Source organism: Natator depressus, chromosome 2, assembly GCF_965152275.1.
Source record: "Natator depressus isolate rNatDep1 chromosome 2, rNatDep2.hap1, whole genome shotgun sequence".
Classification (NCBI taxonomy): Eukaryota; Metazoa; Chordata; order Testudines; family Cheloniidae; genus Natator; species Natator depressus.
Genome location: NC_134235.1, coordinates 35,756,989 through 35,779,655, shown reverse-complemented (window position 1 = coordinate 35,779,655; position 22,667 = coordinate 35,756,989). Strand labels below are relative to the sequence as shown.

Below are 22,667 nucleotides of genomic sequence, written 5' to 3'. Positions count from 1 at the left end.
GCTATTTTATTGTCAGCAAATTGCAAAGGGTTTTACTTTTTACATGGCTATTATGAAACAGGTGTATTAGAGTAGCTTGACAGACATGAAAGTAACATTTGTGGAGAAAACACTATACTTTATTCATTTTAGATTTCAAGAGCATTATTTAAAAGCATCAAATCATATTATATGAACCTGATTGTATTACTGTAGCACTAGATTATTCAACTTTACTATAGTTCTACTATAGATTCACTAACATCAATGGGAGTTGAGAGTTGGATCCAGGACAATAATAAGCATAAAATATCTCATTTTAAAAGATTAAGTTTTTAGCATACCATTTTGGCTTTTTCCCCACTAAGTTAAATAACTCATTAAGAGGTTCTCAACACCCAATTTATTTTTAGTATGAAAGTCAGTTTCACTGAAGAAGACTAATAATGGTGAATATATTGGATAATTTTACTACAACAAATGTTGATTTACCTTAATAATTAAGGTATTTCATTTCCCTAACAAACTAGTTTATTTCAGAGTCTTCTTAGCCAGTCACCATGTATCACCTTGGTGCTAAGATAATTATAAATCAGCAGCACAAAAGTATGAAGTGCGTTACACATTAATAGAAATGGAGAAAATAAATAAGGGTAGGCTCAAATGCCTCACTCTGTATGGCCTTCAGAATAGTTTGCAAGGGTTGGAAGCAATCACGCTACAAAGGTGATGTGTTCAGTCTCATAAGACTAGATAAAGAAAATGATCATGTTGATCATTCAGCATGTCTCATAGCTAACTGTAGCATTTTAAGTATTCACTCCAAAATACAGCTGTCAAGTGACAGTACCCACAAAAGTAGGGCTCTTAAATTTTTACAACGTAAAAAAAAGTTAAGTGGTTAGAAAGAACTCAGATTTTGCACTGAAGAGCCAAACCAAAGGAAAAGTCACAAAGCATGTATAACATGCGAAAGTGTAATGACTAGTTTTCCCTAGAATTAAAAAGAAAAAAATCCTGCACAGCTTAGATTCAGGTTTTAACTTTTTTAAAAGAAATACTTTGACTCAGCCAGGTTCTGAAGAGAATATGCAATACATATTTCTTTAAGATTGTCACAGCATTTCCCTCTCAAATTTCTACCTCCATTTTGCAGTAAGTTGGTACTATATAAACAAACCTAAAGCTAGGAGGGCTGTCAGGCTCTTCTACCTGGAAATAATATCAGTGCTGCTGCTGAAGTCCAGCAAGCTATACAGCTGATAGATCTCCCCAGAACTTTGTTCATTGCCACGGTCTTCATGGGGTTTCAAAGTATATTCTGATCTTCGAGTGGTTAACACCACGATGCCCTATTGAATTAGTCCTACATATTATGTACTTGATATGTTCTTAAATAAAAACCTCATAAGGCACACAAAGTTAACAACTGCATTATACAGAGATGGTAAGCTTCGTAATTCACATGGTGGCCTTAGAGTAAGTTCAGTTATCATTCAAATGTAAATATAAAAAATGCCTATATAATAAAGAAGGCCAGCTAATGGAACCCTAACAGTATCCCATCTCTGCTGAATGCCAACAATTTCATAATTTAGACATTTATGTTCTCAGGTCTGTGTGAGTGGGAGTAGGAATGGGTTATTTATTATTTGTATTACTGGAGCACCTGGGAGCTCTAGTCACAGACCTGGACCCCACAATGCTATGTGCTGTACAAACACAGAACAAAGATAGTCCCTGCCCCAAGAAGCTTAGTTATTAAAGACTTAAACATGCACAAAAGATTACCCAAGAAGGCAGTCAGATTAGTCAATTGAAACAAACATTCCTCTCAATATCAAGCTACTCTTCAAATGGTTGAATTAAGAATGCTCAACATTTTAACGTTTGCAATGTCCTAAATTCCAGGGTCATAAAATGAAATCAATTCCTCCGCTCCAAATTAATTCTTATGTATAAGGAACTTGTCATAGGTTACGTTAGCTTGCTATGAAAGGATGAGCTTTCGGAATAATCAATTTCCTAAGCAATAAAAAAGGTAAACCAGTTGCCTGGCTCCAAGTTATTTAACTTGCAGGCTGAATAATTCTTGTATTTACATTTATTAACTCCTGACTCTCATTTGATACTTTATACAAAACAATTGAATGCTTTCATTGTAATTAAAGAATTTTCCTGATGCAGAATTAAAAATAACTAAAGTCTGAAAAGCATGTACCCTTGATCCTGACCCCTGGGATGCCACCGCTGTTTCAAATGGTGCTTATGGTGGAAGACTACATGTGGACTCATGCATTTCTGCTGTGGTATTAAGCAATAACCTGAATAAATAAGACCAACATTTTGAAATATCCATCTTTAAAATAAGACTTTGAAAACTACTGTTATTTACAAAAACTAGTGCAAAAGCATCAAGCTATTTATTAAACATGTCTATGTGTCTGAACATGTCCTTTTACTTCAACGTAAACTCAACCTGGAGTTTACATGTAATCTCTGTAACTAAGAGGGACTTTATCTTTCCCTCTAAAAGGAAAAACTGGAGAAGTGGACAGTGACACATTAACCGCTGATTTAGGTCTGATGCTGCAAACATTTTGCAAGATGCCTTGGACATTATACTAAAACTGGAGGTCTAGCAGATTTTATTATAATGGGCTGGGTGAACAGCCCTCCTCCTTACTGTCTCCAGCCACACTGTACCTTAAAGGTACTCTAAATCATAGAATCATAGAATATCAGGGTTGGAAGGGACCTCAGGAGGTCATCTAGTCCAACCCCCTGCTCAAAGCAGGACCAATCCCCAATTAAATGTTTGTGCTGTCCCCCGCACAGTCTCCTCCAGTGAGTCAGGGTTTGCACTGCACACACACTGCAATCAGGGCATTCGTCATTCTGAAACCTGACAAATTACACATAGATGGGATTTAGAAAACTCCAGACCACCATGAGGACGAGCATGTACACAGTTCTGTTGGGTCACAGCCAAAGAGAGGCTCTGTGTTTGATACATCTGGAACCTGTCACAACTTTTGATGTCCTTACAAACCCACTCAATTAACCCTGGACATCATCAGCTTCTTGCTCTTGTATAGGAAAAGCTGATTTAGAGAGATCAGTTCATTGAAGGACATGGCTGTTGCAAGTCTGGCTTTTTCCAGTCACTGTGCTGTTTTAAGGTTGGGGTGGGAACAGCTGTTTCAGGCAGAGGCTGCTGATTCACAGAGAAGACGGAAATAGAGGGGTCAGGAGAGCTCCAATAGAAGAGAAGGCAGTTTGGGTTGTTCTGATCTCCAAATTCTTGCATTGATTACTGGAGCAGTTCACAATCTCAAGCTAAACAAACAGTTGTACAATATTTCTCTCGGATTACAAGTTTCAAAAAATAAAGGACAGTAAACTCCACTGGATGCAAACTTCTAGCTTTAATTTAATTATTCTCTTTTCTAAAATTAAGCAAAAAATTTGATACATTTTCATACACTACAAAGGTAATGCAGCAGGCAGGAGTCACTCTGATCACATTGGGGACGATTCCTTTGTAAAATCCATGAACTCCTTCTTTCCTTTGGGGGGTTGGGGAGGGGAAAAGAACATTTTTAAGCAGATTTGAATGAAAAATCACTGAGACAAACAAACATGGAAGCCCAGGATGTCTCTCCTCGTCCCCAATATACAGTTTTACACCTATCCATTGTCTTCAAATTCTAGCCCTTGCATCTGTGCAACCCCACTGACTACAAAGAGTTTGTACACATTTAACTAAGTCCAGGTCTGCACTACAGATCTATAGCAGTATAACCACATCGCTCAGGGGTTTGAAAAAACCACACCCCTGAGCGATGTAGTTACACTGATCTAACCCTCCTCGTAGAAACTGCTATGTCAACGCGAGACCTTCTCCCATTGACATACGTACCGCCTCTTGGGGAGGTGAATTAACTACGCTGAGGAGAGAAGCTCTCCCAGTAGTATGTTAGCGTCTTCACTAAAGTGCTGCAATGGCGCACCAGTGCAGCTGTGCTAATGATGTGCTGTATGTGAAGACAAGCCCTAAGTAAATAACTCCGTTGAGCAGGTGATGTACTAGGAGGAACAGAATCCAATTCACACTTGGCCCTGCAGAACCAACACAGCTAACAGAAAAAAAAAACAGTAATAAAAATGTGTCACTGAAGTCAGCAGACACAACACTGACTACACACCGGGAGCAGATCTGTTGATTAAGACGAGGTCATTTTCACAGAATTGCATTTTTACTTCTCTATGCCTACCTCCATGTCCTGCGAATAACATCAACCATTCCAGAGTACCGATTGTGTTGATCCTGAAGACGAGCTCGCACTACTTGATATGGGTATGTTGCTGATACAGCAAATATTTTGGATAGTGCTGCCATGGTAATGTATTCTAAAGCAGTCTAAAATTGTAAGAAAGTTACCAATGTTAGTTTAAGTCAAATTACAGACAACTAAAAATGCTGGGAACTATCACACTGCTTTTTAAAGCATGAACGGAGCAGTACTCTAGATTTTTTTTCTCTAAGAAGGGTATACAGGTTCCAAGAAGTGCTGATGTTTATTACACATTAATACTAGCATTAGATGTACTTATTTTAGTGTAAAACCTGGTTATACTGGATGCTCTCATTTATATCACAAGTTCAATAGCATACTTAAGTAATATCCTAAAAAGTATATTATAAATTACTTTTTTGGTATAGCTACTTTTTTATTTGTTTATATTTGTGGAACTACAAGCATTCTCCCAAAAGTTAATTTAACAACAAAACAAAAACAAACAAGATTTCCCAAGTTCTCAAATGAAAAGTGGATTACTCCAACATGTAAAAAAACAGTGCTAACTGTCTTGTGATGAGATAATTTGTACCGAAAGTGAAAAAACAATGAGTATTTTCCTTATTTTTCTTATGTGATCTGCCAAAAGTTAACATAACATGAATAGCTAACAAATTGGTAGTTTGTGGCAATTGCACAAACAGTACAATCTCATCTGATCTATGTTCTAGATATACAGTTCTGGTTTCCATATACTCACATACTATAAAAAGATAAATGTTTCCATTTTAGGCAACTTACCAATTTTGTATCCAATAGTCTGTTTCTATGCTTATTGTATCTCAATTTCAGATTTTCATATGCCATGAACTGAAGTGCTCCATGTGAAGTTCCAAACAGACCAGGCACAAATCCCTAAAACATTTTTATTAAAAAAAAACAAACAAACAAAACAAACAAACAAAAAAAACAGGTTAATCTGTAACCCTTGAAAGCTAGACAACCTGCTTGCATCTGCTTATTCCAACATATGCTCTGCACTCCCCTCCCAATACACACAACTCATTTATATTGTTGTAAAACCTAAAGACTACAACCAGGTTCGGCCCTGTTGTGCTACATACCATAGAAACACGTCTATCTAAACATCAGCCCCTGCCACAAAGAGTTTACAGCTGTAAACCCCCCCGCCCCCTTGCCATAAGGGGGTGAAACTTATCTGGGCCAGCCAGGGCTGAAGACTGCATCCCAGAAGCATTGCTGCTCTGTTGTCAGGCAACCCTCTCTTAAGCAGAGAGGAGGCTGGAGGGAGGGAACTAAACCAGCAGCTCCAGATGTCCTGACACAGGGGACCTCTGATTGGTTCTCTACCCCAGGGATCTGGGAGAGAGAAGATGATTCTGTATCCCTCTGGGTGACAGTGTAGATAGACAAGGTGGGTGAGACAATATCTTTTATTGCATCAACTTGTGTTGGAGAGAGAGACAAACTTTCCAGCTACACAGAGCTCTTCTAAATAAAATAAAATGAAAGCTATTACCTCACCCACCTCGTGTCTCTAATATCCTGGGACCAGCATGGCTAAAACACTACAAATAGCTGAGAAAGAGACAAGGAGGAGATAGCCCCTCCTTTGAGGCGACATAGGAAAGGGTGAGCGAGATGGTGGCGGAGAGCACCAGACAGGAAGGGAGCATCCAGCTCCCCTCACAGATTGGAAAAAAAAAAAGTCAATTTTCCCAATCCTCAGTTGGGAAACTCCATCAAACTGGGCTCCCACAGGGTCTGCCATGCCACTCTGAGGGCAGTGACTGCCTGATGGACAGTTCACCTGGCTGCCACTGCCAACAGCCTGATCACGAACAGTTACCTCACCCAGGAGGAAAAGCAAAAAGCTGGTGTCTAAGATTTTTACCCCAGAAGAGAAGGATTCAGATCATCCCTTGGAGCTGAAAAGCTATTTCCGAGATTCAGATTGCTCTGTGGATCACTGGACCTCCTCAGACAAGATACCAGGCCACAGTGCCTGCAATGTCTACAAGTGCACCACTGATAGGTACCTGGACTTGGGACTGACACGTTAGAGCAGTGGTTCTTTGTACTGGTGAGCCCTTTTACATAGCAAGCCTCTGAGCGAGACCCCCCCCCCCAATAAATTAAAGACACTTTTTAACATATTTAACACCATTATAAATGCTGGAGGCAAAGTAGGGTTTGGGGTGGAGGCTGACAGCTCGCGACCCCACCCCCATGTAATAATCTCATGACCCCCTGAGGGGTCCTGACCCCCAGTTTGAGAACCCCTGTGTTAGAGGGCTGAAATAATAATTAGAGTCAGGGAGACTTTGTGGGTGGTTGTTTTAAGTGACCAAAAGAGATATAAAAAGAGGTTTATAGCATACTCTACAGACGGCTTTGTATATATTTAAAAAAATCTATCCATGTTCATATATATTTATTTAGTATATTTTGTTCTTGACATTTTTTGTGTTTATAATTTCTATTGTTTATATAAAGCTTATTGAAGTTTGGTAATTTGAGAATTGTGTACTTATTTATGAATGGAGTACGGTATCCCGTTAGGGTGGGTTACCCATTATTTCCCAGAAGGCCACCGCTGATGGAGTAGCAGTTTGAATCATCCAGATCTCCAGTGCAGGGAGTTGTGAGTTCAATACAGAGACCCACAATGGCAGAATGACCCTGGACCTCAAGAGGTCAAGCACACCCAACCTCTCCTGAGTGTGTACCCTCTGAGGTGCTTGGGGGAATGCAGGACGGGGAGAAGTCATGTCTTTTAGACTATGCTACAAGCGGACAAGACAAATAATTGGCTAGGGGAGACAAGGTAACAAATCCAACAGAATGAGTTCAGGTTCTTAGCCAGTTATTAGCAGTGATCACTACTTGCCAGTCGCCAGGTTCCGTTCTTGTGAATACATCACAGGATGGCTGGCCCTTTAAGGGAAGCTGGGCCCAGCAATTCTGCAAGTTTTATCAGTAGTGATTTTATATTATTTATTTATTGCTGATGAAAATGCTGAATAGCATCGGGCCTACTACCAATCCCTGTAGAACCCCACTAGAAACACCCCTACATTCAACAATTCCTCACTGACGACTACTTTTTGAGATCTACCAGTTATCCACTTCTTAATCCATTTACTGTGAATTCTAGAGAGACTATATAATGCTAATTTTTTAATGAGAATGTTGCGCTGTACTATGTATATTATATCTACGCAATTACCTTTATCAAACTTTTAATCTCAAAGATGATGAATATCAAGCTTGACAAGACCTATTTTCCCTAAACACATGTTGACTAGCATAAATTATATTCCCATCTTTTACTACTTGACCAGCTGAATTCAATGTCAGCTTTTCCCTTATTCAGCCAACTCTTTTAGGACTCTCACATCAGCAGGCCTGGATAACTTGCACTCAGACAAATTTATCACTAGCAGATGTTGTTTAACATCCTTCTCAGTTACTGATGGACTGGAATGTATTATCATTGTCATATGATGAGAGCATCATCCTGCTTCTTTCCAAATACAGAACAGAAATATTTATTGAACACTTCTTCCTTTTCTCCATAATCAACAATTATACCATTTCAATGGGTCTATATCATTGCTAGGATTTTGTTCCTAATATAACTAAAAACGTCTACTTATTGTCCTTAGCCCTGCCAACCATGGATTTTTCCCTTGTATTCTTTGGAATCAATGAATTACAAATTATGAAGTGCAAAAAATTGATAAGGGAAGCTATCTACTCCCTCCTTTTCCATGTGTTACATTTTGCTTTTTTATTTCTAATCGCTGCTGTCACTTCACCCTGAACTCGGATGATCTCGAAGGATGCAGGTTTGGAGGCATCTGAGAAGGAGACTGCAGTAGCCAAGGCATGATACTTAAAAAAAAAAAAATCTCTGCTATAGTCCCTTTCAAGATATGTTTACATATCCGCTCAAAGGATTTATTGTTAATCAGTAGCTTTAATCTAAGGAAAAACACAAAATGGACTATATAGCTGACATGCTAACTCAAGTGATTTTATTATGAGTTTCACAATATTTGGCGTTTTTCTTAAAACCCCAGCACCTGGGGTCTTGTGATTATATGAGAATCTGTTTATTTTTTAATTTAAGATTTTAGCCCTAATGGGTATGGAGAAAAGCTAGAGAACATGAACCTTGAAGTCACCAAGTCAAATAGAGAACCAAAAAAATTAGTATATTTTAAATCTCATTATTTTTAAGCCAACCTCATGATATTTTTGGGGCCTAAATCATGATTTGGCATGCTCAGGCCTGGGATTACTGTGCTGGCTCTTTTAAGACCTGGTAAGACCACCTTGCTGTTTACTGGGCCTCAACCCTTTCAAACAAGGGAATTCTGGCAGATGAAGTCTCCAGGAGGCAATGATGGACAGGGCATATCATGTGACAGCTAGGCTATAAACAGAGAACTGTTCTTGCCTCAGTTTGGCAGAGCCTCTCTCTCTGGTCTCCTCACCAAAGAAACAACCTTGTGGATGGACTAAAGAAACAGGCAGGTGAAGAGAACAGAACTCGAGCATCAAGTATCTGAAGGAAAAGGCCTGAGGCAATATAGTAAGGGTGCAGGCTTGAGACCTGGCACTGGGCACTTGTGCTTATTTTGGGACCACAAGCTGGGTTGAATGAAGCCTCCTTCACCCCGCATCAATAGAATGACTACTGATTTGGCCTGGGGAGGATCAAGAAAAAAAAACTGCTTAATTCAGGAAAGGCAAGTTATTGAGGAACCCTGTATCAACAGGGCAAACGAACTACCAATCCCAGGCAGGCCTGAAAATTGTGGATTCAAGGCCATGTGCACAACAGGCTAAAGAGAAAGCTTTTTCAGGGATTGCAAAAGAAACTGTTCAGTTCAGAGAGGGCAACCTTGCGTCAGTGGGGTGCGAAAGAGATGCATTTTGCTTTTGGGATAATTAGAGTCCACATGGGAGAACTCTTTACTGTGGTTTGGCTGGAGGGCTAGATTCCAAGTCACTCATCCACCAGAGGAAGACTGCAGCCCACAAGCTAAAGAAGAGAAACATAGGCAGTGAAATATGAGAGATAAGAACCAGTTAGACACAACTGTGGAGAATGAGGAAGTGTACCTTATTCATCTGCAAAAATGGTTATCTGAAGAGAATACTGAATACAGCTTTGTGTTCTCAAAAAGAAAAGGAGTACTTGTGGCACCTTAGAGACTAACCAATTTATTTGAGCATAAGCTTTCGTGAGCTACAGCTCACTTCATCGGATGCATACTGTGGAAAATACAGAAGATGTTTATATACATACAAACCATGAAAAAATGGGTGTTTACCACTACAAAAGGTTCTCTCTCCCCCTACCCCACTCTCCTGCTGGTAAGCTATTAGTTAGTCTCTAAGGTGCCACAAGTACTCCTTTTCTTTTTGAGAATAAAGACTAACACGGCTGTTACTCTGAAGCTTTGTGTTCGTAGGTCACAGAATCTCTAGTTCATACTAAACAAAACTTCACAAAGCTTCAAACATGGCACACAGAGGATGAAGCAGCAGGGAAAGTCATTCCATGCTTTAATTTCTTAAAAAAAAAAAAAAAAAAAAAAAAAAAAAAGGCCTTAAATACTCTAGACAAGAATATAACAGGCTGAAACAGGCCTAATCTCAAGCAAAAGTTGCTTGATGTGGATAGTTATGTGGGTAACCTTCTTTAGATAACAGCTATTATAGGCTCTTTCAAAGGAAATACCTAGCTTGGATGCCTACTCTTGCAGGTAAGATTAGCATTAGAGAGAAGCATCCAGGGCGAAGACACACACTAAACACATGGAAAATCTGAAAAGCAATCCAATGGAACAGAATTTAAGAAGTCCTAACAGATGCAAGAAATTAGAACTGATCTACATGGAACAGAACAAACATTTATCCAGGCACACCAAAGAATCCCAGCAACTTCAGGTTAAGGAGTAAGTGAAATATTTTGTTTCAGAGTTATCAGAACTTGGCATTCATTGGTACCTGCTACAACAATCTCAGAGACTGGGATCAGGTTTCCCGCAGCAAATAAGGGAGATTAACATTCAGTAACCTACCCATAGTTGCTAAGAGCCAGTAAGCCTGTTCCTCCACATTAGCTGGATTAGAAGAACCAGAGTTCTTCAGGTCTCCAAGGTATCCATGACTGTCCTAAATGTCATGGCCTGAAGGAAGGAAGGCAGAACGAAGTTCAAATCAAGCTGTTATTTTGTTTCCCTAAATAAATTCTCACACTAAAAGAATAAAAGCCACATTTGCAGTTGTGTAGCTAGTAGTTGTACCAAATTTAAAATCTTACAAAATGTGTGGATCCAGAGCTGAAGATGACACATTACAGGCCTAAATGCCTGGGAATGGGATGTGGGAGGTGACTGCAGTATTGTCCATAGTAATGGAGGGAAGATTAATAACTCTGTTTCAGTCACACTGCATTTAAGATGATGGTTGGACATTCATGAGATGTCAGAAAGACAGGCAGAGAGATGGGATTGGATGACGGGGAACAGTTTGATCAGTAACAGCACCAATCTGCCCTAGAAATTATGCCCTGTTGCCGCCACCTCTCTCCTCCAACGACTAGAAGAGAATACTACAGAAGAAAAATTCATGATTATTAAACAAAAGCAGTTCTTGATTCAACTTTTCTATTTTAGTCATATTCCTCTCATCTGAGTTTCAGCCCACAATGCTTTTGTCCATGTACCCCATAGTCTTCCCTCTTCCAGTTTCACTACTGCTTATCCTTCTGCAACCTTTACTTACCATTATGAGCTTTTTTTGCTGCAATCCTCTGGTGTGGTAGAAATAGACTTATGAGATGATGAAAGGTAGCTTTTATAGTAACATGTAACAACTTTCTAATTCCACAAGACCACAGTGCTATTACACCCATGATAAATTCCAGAATTCTTCTCCATTATGTCAAATTATATTACCTTGTATAAGCCACGTATACCCTCGAGCTTGTATATCTTTATAAGAGCATCAAACATTCCTTTGTACTGGCGCTTTGATGAATCAATGCCAGCATCATATTGTAACACAAGCCGCGTCTTCGTTACCCATATTGGGTTTGTGATACAGAGGGTCATGACTCCTAAGAACAGATGGAAGTTAGACTAATATTATGAATGCCACTCTGAAAGTTTGTACCCTTTGTTCAATTCAGTACAAAACACACACACCCCCATCCTACAAGAGCACTAAACAAGAAAAATGTAGGCATCCCACTCTTTTCCTCCTAACTTTGAGAGCCAAATCCTGCCGCAACAGTTCTGCTGAACAGAGGGTGGGAGGGGAAACTGGTACAATTTGGGGAGTCTATGCAGAAGTGCATGCTGCAGACCACAGGGCTCCCTGTGTATCCTTTACATTGGGGCTAGTGGATATCTCCTCCTTTACTCCACCAGGGTCCAAATGGTGGAATCTGGACATAAGCAGCTAGTTTTATTTTATTTGTGCTTTAATTATCTCAATTTAGCCTTATGGTACACAAAATTTCAAAATTAAACAAGGGGGCACAGAAATAAAGTGTCCATGTAATGAACCACCTTGCTCTGTCAGAATGATTGACCTGATGTAGCTTTACAGATTACTTTAAGTCGTAGGACTGTAAAGTAATGACAAACTAAGGATACAATTTAATGTGTAATACTGCAACAAGACCTCTTCCAAAGCTCCAAGATTACCATCTATATCAGAGAAATGTGTACAAGAACACAAGAACATTAGAAATGACTTAGATTAAAAATTGCAGAGATCAGATATTTGTATTTTGTAGGTAAGATATTTTGAGCATTGGATGGGACCTGTAGTGTCGATAAGTTCTGGAATTCAGATCCATTTTATTCTTTAAGAATTAAATGTATCTGAATTCAAGATCTTATTGACACTACAGGTCCAATCCAATGCTTATTAAAGCCAATCAAGTTATTGCACTGCCTTCAATGGGTGCCTGATTGGGTCCTATATCTGCTTTTGTGTGTCATTCTAAGTGCTCAAAATTAACACTAATACATTATATTACAAGGATGTGTTTAATAAATTTTGGCCTTTTATTGAACAGCTGCATATAGTTTATGCACTAGAATTTGTATAAAATATTAAGAAAAGAGGGCTAGGCAGCCATAAAACATTTTAGTGGTTGCTATTTATGAATAAAAATGTAGAACACACAGCTGTCCAACCAAACAGTATTAAATTATTTATTACTTTATAAGTGAATGCAGCTGGACTGAAACACTTGCACTTGCCATCTGGAAGAAAAAGCAACATTGACAGACAAAGGCAAAAACAGCATATGGACAGGCTGAAGGTAAACATTAATCTCGCTTGCATTTTCCTCACCAGCCTCAGCAGCTGACACTAGGTGTTCGGTTGCACCAAGACCTTCCAGCTTTCTTTCCTCCTTGTAGGCTTTGATGGCATTATAGCTGGAAGAGGTAAAACATATTTAGATGGAAGAAATACAGATCATTTAGGAAAAGGTTTTTAAAGATTACTTTATGCACCATTGCCCATTAGAGAGCAGACAGAGTCAGAGATTAACCTGTCTCAGTCAGATGCAATACAAATTGCTGAATTGTAGCTTTAGGCTATTTAAATATCTTTTACAACAGTACTCTTTAAAGTGACAGAATATTCCTAGATGACAACAATGGGACTGCACCCTGTAATTTTTATCTTAAGCGAAGAATTAGTTTGTATAAGATGCTTATAAGACAAAAGACTGCCTCTTCATAAAACCTAGGTGGTAGGTATTTATTTTCTAGCACTACATTACATCAATCTTTATCTGCTGGATTGACCTCATGCCCTCTGGTCTGCATTCTGGATTTTGAGTGAACTTTCACTGGGAGGTGAACAGGTGGAAGTCAGAAGAGAATAAGCTCTAGATCAGGGGTCTCAAACTCAAATGACCACGAGGGCCACATGAGGACTAGAGCATTGGCCTGAGGGTCGCATCACTGACACCCCCCTCACTGCCCCTGGCCCCACCCACATTCCAACCCCTTCCATGAGGCCCCGCCCTCATTCCAACCCCTTCCCTGAAGTCCCCAACCCAACTCTGCTCCCTCCCTGCCCCCAGGGGGTGCAGGAGGGGTGCAACAGGGACTCAGGGCAGGGAGTTGAGGTGCAGGAGGTGTGCAGGGTGCAGCAGGGGGCTCAGGGCAGGGAGTTGAGGTGCAGGAGGTGTGCAGGGTGCGGCAGGGGGCTCAGGGCGGGGGGTTGGGGTGCAGGAGGGGTGTAGGCTCCGGCCTGGCGCCGCTTACCCTGCCTGCCTGCCCTGGCCCCGCTCCGCTCAGCAGCCAGAACCACATCCCTGTGGCCCCTGGAGGAGGGGTGGGGCACAGGGCTCCATGCGCTGCTTTTGCTGCTCCTCCAGGTACCTTCTCTGAAGCTCCCATTGGCTGCGGTTCCCCGTTCCCGGCCAATGGGAGCTGCAGGGGGCAGTGCCTGGAAGCAACGCACGGAGCCCTCTGTGCCACCCCAACCCCCGCAGGGACGTGGTGCCAGAAGCAGTGCGGCGTTCGCGGCACCAGGGGGGGCAATCTTGGCCTGCAGGCTGTAGTTTGCCCACCCCTGGCCCAGAGGTAGGCGACGCGGGTGGAGGGGCACGGGGAGCTTGGCTAATAGTCATTGATGGACCTATTCTCCATGAACCAATCCAGTTCTTTTTCGAACCGTTATACTTCTGGCCATCACAACATCCCATGGCAATAAGTTCCACAGGTTAATTGCATGTTGTGTGAAAAGTACTTCCTCGTTTGTAAACTTATCAATTTCATAGGGTGACCCCTAGTTTTTGGAAAGGGTTTCACTTTTCTATTCACTTTCTTCACACCATTCATGATTTTATAGACCCCTCTCATCTCTCTCCTTAGAAATCTCCTTTCCAAGCTGAACACCCCCTATCTGTTTAGTCTCTCCTCATATGGAAGCCATTCCATACCCTTGATTATCTTTGTTGCTCTTCTCTGAACCTTTCCAGTTCCACTATATCCTTTTTGAGAGGGGACAAACAGAACTGGACACAGTATCCCAGGTGTGGGCACATCATGGATTTATAAAGTGGTATTGTATCTTCTGCCTTATTTTCTATCCCCTTCCTAATAGTTCCTAACATACTGAGAGACTTTTAGATTGCTGCTGGGCATGAAGTGGAAGTTTTCAGAGAACTATCCACAGTTACTCCAAGATCTCACTTAATTTGCCATTTTCTTACCCAGTTTTGTAAGATTCCTCTGTAACTCCTCAAAGTCTGCTTTGGGCTGAATTATCTTGAATAATTTTCTATCAGCAGCAAATTTTGCTGCTTCACGGTTCACTCCCTTTTCCAGATCATTAATTAATGTGTTGAACAGCACAGGTACCACTACAGATCCTGGGGAATCTGCTGTTCACCATTTTCCACTGAAGACAGACAAGCTACAAGTAAAGTTATTTAATATTTCTGCAGCATCATAATAATAAAACCTAGCTCTTATACAGTACTTTCCATCAGATCTCAAAGCCTTTTACAAGGGAGGTCAATATCATTATCCTCCCCATTTTACAGATGGGGAAACTGAGGCACATAGAGGCAATAATTAGCCCAAGGTCACCCAGTAGGCCAGTAGCAGAGCCATGAATAGAATCCAGGTCTCCTGAATCCCAGGCAGAGTGAATAAAAATCAATAATAAAAAAAAAAGAAAAAGAAAAATCTGATTTAGATTAAAAATTGGATTTTAAAAAAATTAAACTTGAAATTATAACAACAAAAACTAAATAAAACATACTTTTTAATGTAAGTAATACATGTTAAAGGAATTCCTGAGACCTGTCGATTTCTCAAAGAGACAATATTAAAGGCACAACAAACTATCCTAATGCCAAGGAAAGCTAAACAGAATATTAGGAGGCCAATATGGCTCCATCTGGAGCTCTTTAATGACTGAAAATCAAAAGGGAATCGACAAAAAGTAGAAACATGAAAAAATTGCACAGGATGAGTACAACAGATTAGTGCAAGCATGCAAGGACAAAATCAGAAAGGCTAAGCCACAATATGAATTACACCTAGCAAGGGACATAAAAGGCAATAAGAAGAGGTTCCATAAATACAGTAGGAGCAAGAAAAAGAAGAAGGCAAGCATATGTCCACAACTTACCAGTGAAGGAGAGCTAATAATGGATGACACTGAGGAGGCTGAACTTTTTAATGCTTATTTTGCTCCTGTCTTCACTAGAAAGGTTAATTGTGACCAGACACTTAACATAACATTTACAACAGGGGAAGGCACACAAGCCAGAACAGGAAAAGAACAAGTTAAATTTGTTCAGGTTAGCAGGGCCTTATGAAATTCACCCTAGAGTATTTAAGGAACTAGCTGAAGCAATCTCAGAACCGTTAGTGAATATCTTCAAGGACTTATTGGAGACAGGTGAGATCACAATGGACTAGAAAAGGGCAAACCTAGTACCTAACTTTAAAAAGGAAACAAAGAGGACCCAATGAATTATAGACCAGTCACCCTAACTTTGATACCTAGAAAGATACTGGAATAAAATTGTTAAACTATCAATTTGTAAGCACCTAGAGGATAATAGGGTAATACGCTATAGCCAATGTAGATTTGTCAGGAACAAATCATGCCAAACCAACCTAATTTCCTTCTTTAACAGTTATTGGCCTACTGGTTGGGGACAGCTATAGATGTGCTATACCTTCATTTTAATAAGGCTTCTCCCACATGACATTCTTATAAGCAAACTAGGGAAATATAGTCTAGATGAAATAAATATAAGGTGAGTGCACAACTGGTTGAAAGACTGTACTCAAAAAGTAATTATCAATGGCTCACTGTCAAACCAGGAGAATGTACCTAGTGGGGCGCTGCAGTTCTGTCCTGGGTACAGAACTCCTCAACATTTTCATTGATGATGACTTGGATAATGGAACAGAGAGAATGCTTATAAAATCCAAGCTGAGAAGGGTAGCAAGAACTATGGAGGACAGGATTAAAATTCAAAATGACCTTGACAAATTGGAGAATTTTTATGACATCAACAAGATGAAAGTCAGTAAAGGCAAGTGCAAAGTACTACACTTTGGAAGGAAAAATCAAATGGAAATAACTGGCTAGGCAGCAGTACTGCTGAAAAGACACTCTGGGGCATAGTGGATCACAAATTGAATATGAGCCAGCAATGTGATGCAGTTGTGAAAAAGGCTAATATTATTCTGGGGTGTATTAAAAGGAATGTGGTATGTATGACATAGGAGGTAATTGTTCTGCTCTACTTAGCACTGGGGACCTCAGCTGGAGTATTGTGTCCAGTTGTGTTCACCAGGCATTAAGAAAACATGGACAAATTGGACAGTGGAGAGCAACAAAATAATGAAAGGTTTAGAAAACCTGACCTATGAGGAATGTTTTAAAAAACTGAATACGTTTAGTCCTGACACAGCAGGGGGAGAGGGGAGAGCACATGAATAAGTAACAGTCTTCAAATAATGTTAAGTGCCATTATAAAGAGGACAGTGATCAATTGTTCTCCATATCCACTGATGGTAGGACAAGTACTAATCAGCTTAAGCTATAGCAAGGAAGATTTAGGTTAGATATTAAGAATTAAGAAAAACTTTCTAACTATAAGGAAATTAAATATTAGAATAGGTTACAAGGGAATTTATGGAATCCTTGCAATGGAAAGATTTTAAGAACAGGTTAGACCAACAACTATTAGGGATGGTCTAGGTATACTTGCTCCTACCTCACTGTGAAGGGATGGACTACCTCACCTTGAGGACCCTAATAGACCTACACTACTATGTTTTCTATGTTTGCTGACAAAGTTTTAAAGAAAGTTGAACCACTGACCTGGTCAAAGTCACTGGCTAAGCACCTGAAACCAGAATTTGCTGAAGTGATAAACCAGCTATTGACAGCAGTACCCTCTTCTGCAGGTGCAGAGACTTTTTTTTTTAATTTTAGTCTATTCAAATAGTTCAATCAAAGTAAAGAATCTGATTGGAAGTTGGAAAAACAAACAGGAAAACTTGTTTTCCCTCTTCCAATCCATGAATAAAAATGGGGTGTGAGGATGAGATCTACTACTTCTAAAATCTTGAAGCACATGGTGACCAGAAATAATTGTGTCAATTCACTGTAGTATTTCCTTAAAAAAGCAATAAGTTTTAAATACAAAGCATGTTTTGATAATTTTTCTTATGTATCCAGTACATTTAAGGTAGTTTTATTTAACCAATAAAAACTATTTTAAAATGTTGTTTTTGTGTACTTGAATTTCAATTTCTATTCAAATACTTAGAAAAGATGCAAATAAAAATTAATAATCTAATAAATAAAATGCATCGTTCACAATTTTCTAATAAAAATGTAAGAAACCCAAGACTCAATGTGTTTTACACTAAATAATTGCTAAGTAAGTGTATAGACATAGTGCATTCTCCTGATTAGCAAAAACATACCATATTTCATGTCAAGACTTTATCTAGTTGTAAATCAACATTTTTGAATGGTTATACCAACCAGTGAGAATGAATCTTTCTTTAGGAAAATAACTAAAGTACAAACGCAAGACAACATTAAAAGTGATTAAGTTAAAATAAATCATGAGTACAGTTGGTTAAAGGATGATTAAAACTGATTTAAATCAATCCACCCTGGTTCCAATCCAGTACTCTATTCATTAGGCCACACTACCCTCCTAGGCATGCACTATACTTTACAACAGTTACAGATCCCTGTCCTAAACTGCTTACAGTCTAAATAAGACTTAAAATATCAAGTGATGACAAAGGGAAACATTTATATTTATGCACCCTCACCATCTCCCCAAAATCAAAGTGCAACCTACATTCAAGGATCACTTTGCATAGAATATAAATATTCTACAGATCCACTTACAAGAAAAAGTAGAGTCCCCAGGAGGCACCTGCACCCCACATGTTTGGAGTTACCCCTTTGTACAGGCCACGTAGTCCTTCATGCTTCCAGACAGTGGTCAAACAGTGTAGAATCCCATTGTATTTTGGTCTCAATTCCAACCCGTCACTCACTATTTAAAAAAGAGATTACACTGAAAAAAACCCCAACATTCCATAAAGAGTAAAAGCGTGCGGTATAAAAACTACAAAGCAAATACCTTTTTCTCTAGGCTGAGCAGGGAAATGTGCAGTGTTAAAGTTGTAGTGAACCCGCTGGCATAACTATTTACACTAGAACCTCAGAGTTACAAACAGTTCATGAATGGAGGTTTTGTTTATAACTGTAAACAAAACGTTATGGTTGTTCTTTCAAAAGTTTACAACTGAACATTGACTTAATACAGCTTTGCAACTTAGTATGCAGAAGAAAAATGCTGCTTTTAACCACCTTAATTTAAATGAAGCAAGCACAGAAACATTTTCCTTACCTTGTCAAATTATTTTTTTTTAAACTTTCCCTTTATATTTTTAGCAGTTTACATTTAACACACTACTGCACTGTATTTGTTCCCCCCTACCCCCCCGCTGCTGCCTGATTGCATACGTCTGGTTCCAAATGAGGTGTGTGGTTGATTGGTCAGTTCGTAACTCTGGTGTTTGTAACTCTGAGGTTCTACCATAGCTGTATTCCGAAGGTGAATGTGAGTTAAGGTTTGGGGAACTTTACAATGGATTGATGCAGTTGTTCTGCAGAATTCCTAAGGTCAATAGGATGGAAGCGCCTCTCACTGAGAAGGTAACTCTGCTGCAGTGTACCTTAGATGAGTAGTGTCCTTGACTTAAAGCATTTTGTCAGTTTTACAGAGGATGGAGTTTGTCTTATTAATGCCCTAAGAGTTTTATGCTACATCTAACCTATAATCTTTGACATTTTTGTGGTCCTCTACAAATACTACTTTTCTCCCCCAAACGATTTTCGTCCCTTGGAATTTTTATTATGACTTTAGCAAGAAATTCCCCTTTTAAAATGTATCATCCATGTTTGATGTATGATTTTCAACAGGTCATGATCCGGTCAATTCAAAATCAGTTTTCACCAGAACAATCAAAGGCTATTTCCATGCTAAATTCTAACTTTTGCTCTGCTGCTCCTCACTACTTGGGCTGCATTGCATTTTTTTTTAAAATTAAAACAAAGTGTATCTTTGGCCCTTTTCTATTCAACAGCTGAACTGTTTTTGCCCAAACTTTCAAAGACATTCACCTTAAGACAAGATGGAAGTATGGGAAGTTTTAGCCCGATAGATTTCCGATGGAACAGAAATGTTTGTGTAGCCTTGACTATAGCCACTATAGCAGTTGCTTCTGCTCTTACTATAAGACTGTAAAATTAATGGCTACAGTATTTGCGATACAAGGAATTTACCTCGAAAGCAGGAACCAGAGGTGGGGTTCAGAGTGACCTAAACTTCAAACTCAAGCAAACTTTCCCAACTCTGTTAAGCCTGTGTCACAACTAGGAAGTCAGCTCAAAATTTTGCCACCAGAGTGGCTTCCTGGCCTGCTTATGCAGAGAAACTATGCCCCCATCAGAAATGGTAGTTTGGTAACTAAAACACAGACAGCATTTTCTGTTTATTACATCCATTCTCTGACCCGCCTCATGTACATAATATGTTCTGACAAAGACCAAGTTTGAAAAAAGAAATGGATCAGCAGGACCTCAAAACAACAGGGAAGTCAGAGCCTGGAACTTACATTAGGGTGGTCAGTGAAGTTGTTGTTTACCAATATAATCTTAATCTCAGGTTATCAATTTCATTTCACTTTAACGGTTTCTTAACCACCCTAATTAAATCTAGTGAGATCGTGTAGGAGCTCCTACCCTAAACTTGTTTTTAAACTTTCTCTTTAATGAATAGTTTAGGTTTTTTTTAATCACGATCCTGATTTCTCAGTCCCTAATTCCACTTCCTGGTTGAAGGCAGAGGCTGGAGACTCTTCTGGGTTCAACCCTGGCTCAGGTAAATGAAAAATTAAATCCCATCTATGCTGTTTGGTGAGAATCCATCTTGGTGGGGTGGACACATATTTGGCATCAGAGTTCCAACCAACAATTCAGGGGGACAGCTTAAAACCCACTGGTTGACGGTGATGTTGTGGGCTAAAACCTATCACCTGAGGCCACGAGCAGCAGGAATCACATGGAGCAGAGAAGAAGAGGTTTTATGCTTGAATGAGGTCTTGGCGCAGAAAAAAACCTGAGGCATCAGCATGCGCACCCCCCCCCCCAAATTATTTCTGGGAATCAGAAAAGAGCATGTGAAGGGCCCATTCTGGTGAGGGAAGGAGTCCAAGTCTCAGTGGTTTGGAATACAGACTTTTGTCTAGTCATACCATAAAGCTCCTGAGAAACAGCCAGCATCCAAGGCGTGGGAAATCACAAATACAATCTAAAATGGAACTGTCAAAGCCCAAGAACAAAGTTGGAATGCAAAACTGGGCTGCGCTGAGGTATAGAGAAGTTTAGCTAGCTATCACTGCCAAAATAAGGCAAAAATGTGGTATTAGATGTCAGGAAAAGTAAGATTTAGAGGAAGGGACACTGTCCTGTTAAAAAAATATCTTGGGTTACCAGACCTTTAAGACTACTGAAACTAGTTTATTTTTCACCACCTATTCTATCTGCTGCTAATATATCAATAAGATTTTCATAATAAAAAGAAATCTAGTCAATTTTTCTTCTACTTAGTCAGTTGCATTTTCCAGGTGTCCATATGCTTGACACAATGCTCCATCTGTAACTGTAAGAAAAAGTGTTTAAATCCTCACCAAAAAAGTACAATTCTACTTGAATCTTTAAATGTTACAGAAAACATATTTTGTAAATTCAAAAATTCACAACATTTAATTTTGGAGGCTAAATTATCCAAAAATCCATTTGAAATAAATGTAAAGAAATTAGGCAGTTCTTTAACCTATATATAAACGGATGTGATAAAATAGAGGCTTCAAAAGAACAACTCATCAGCCACATCAACAGTAGCTCATCGGAAAGAAGAGGACACCCTTCCCTGCAGAGAAACTGCAATTCCAACTTCATTCTCTGCTGACCAGCATCACAGCCTACAATAATGGGGCTAAATTTAGTTGGGGATTGGTCCTACTTTGAGCAGGGGGTTGGACTAGATGACCTCCTGAGGTCCCTTCCAACCCCGATATTCTATAATTCTATGATTAAATTAAATACTCTTTTGCCTCTACTATTTAATTTATTTGATCTAAAGTCAGTAAAACTCCCCAGTTATGTACCATGGGAGAAGTTAATCTAACACATAAGGACTTTAATATTGCATGTCACATCTGAACAAGATAACCGAATACTTGTTATAATAGTGTATTAAGGTTAAGTGTATTTTGGCAGGTGCTTAGATCCAGTCAATGTAACAAAATTGCAATGGGTCTTAAACTTTTATACTGCTGACCCCTTTCACATAGCAAGCCTCTGAGTGAAACTCCCCCTTATAAATTAAAAACACCTTTCAATACATTTAACACCATTATAAATGCTAGAGGCAAAGCAGGGTTTGGGGTGGGGGCTGACAGCTCGCGATCCCCCATGTCATAACCTCGTGACCCCCTGAGGGGTCCCGACCCCCAGAAAACACCTGAGTTAAAGTTTAGCGTTACTCAGTATTGTGCTGGATCGTGCTTACAGTAGATTCGCAATCCCAGGCTTTGCTGTAATCGCAGCCCCCCCGGTCCCCTCGACCTTTGTTCCCACTAGAAGTCTCGAGTCGTGGCTGGTTTCGGAGAGCCGCAGGCGCCGGGGAAGGAGAGCGGGCACCGCACGCACCACGCCCCTGCGCAGCCCGCTCTAACCTTCCGGCAGCATGACAAATCTATGCTCTGAAGCGAAGGTGGGAAGAGGCAGACTGGAAGCCAGGCTGCGCTACGCATTGTGCCTCAGTTTCCCCAGTGGGAGTGGCTCCAGCAGGCGTAGTGGCCCGTCCAGGGAGGGTGCCCCCTCTGCAGGGGAACGGGGAGAGCAGGGGGCCCGCCTCACCTGCGAAGCGGATCTTCACCAGGTCCAGCGGATGCAGCACCAGGGTGGAGACGACCCCGCCGCTCAGACCCGCCACAAGGCTCTCGTACCGCACGTGTCTGAACAGGGGCCGCAAGGGCGGGGCTGGCGGAGACTCCACCGCGCGCACCGGCCCCCGCGTGCCCTGAGCCGCACTCATCAGCCCTCGTCCACCGCACCACCAGCCCCGTGGCAGAGACAGAGGGTAGGGGCGGGCTAGCCCCCGGCGCCGGCCAAGCTCCCTCGCTGGTGGGTGGAGCCGGGCAACACGTTGGGATTGGGGAGGGTGTCACGTGAGCCTGACGT

At 40.4% G+C, this 22,667-nt stretch overlaps 1 protein-coding gene across 1 annotated transcript; it reads right to left on the bottom strand.

The window, feature by feature from the left end:
• Positions 1–2: 2 nt before the first annotated feature.
• On the bottom strand, positions 3–22,625 carry SLC25A32 (solute carrier family 25 member 32). Its single transcript, XM_074943998.1, has 7 exons — positions 22,344–22,625; positions 18,258–18,408; positions 12,690–12,775; positions 11,279–11,439; positions 5,082–5,195; positions 4,257–4,402; positions 3–3,548 (listed from the first exon to the last, which is right to left on the bottom strand). Exons 1-7 carry the CDS (start codon positions 22,519–22,521, stop codon positions 3,413–3,415), a joined length of 972 nt encoding a protein of 323 aa, XP_074800099.1. The 5' UTR covers positions 22,522–22,625; the 3' UTR covers positions 3–3,412.
• Positions 22,626–22,667: the final 42 nt, after the last annotated feature.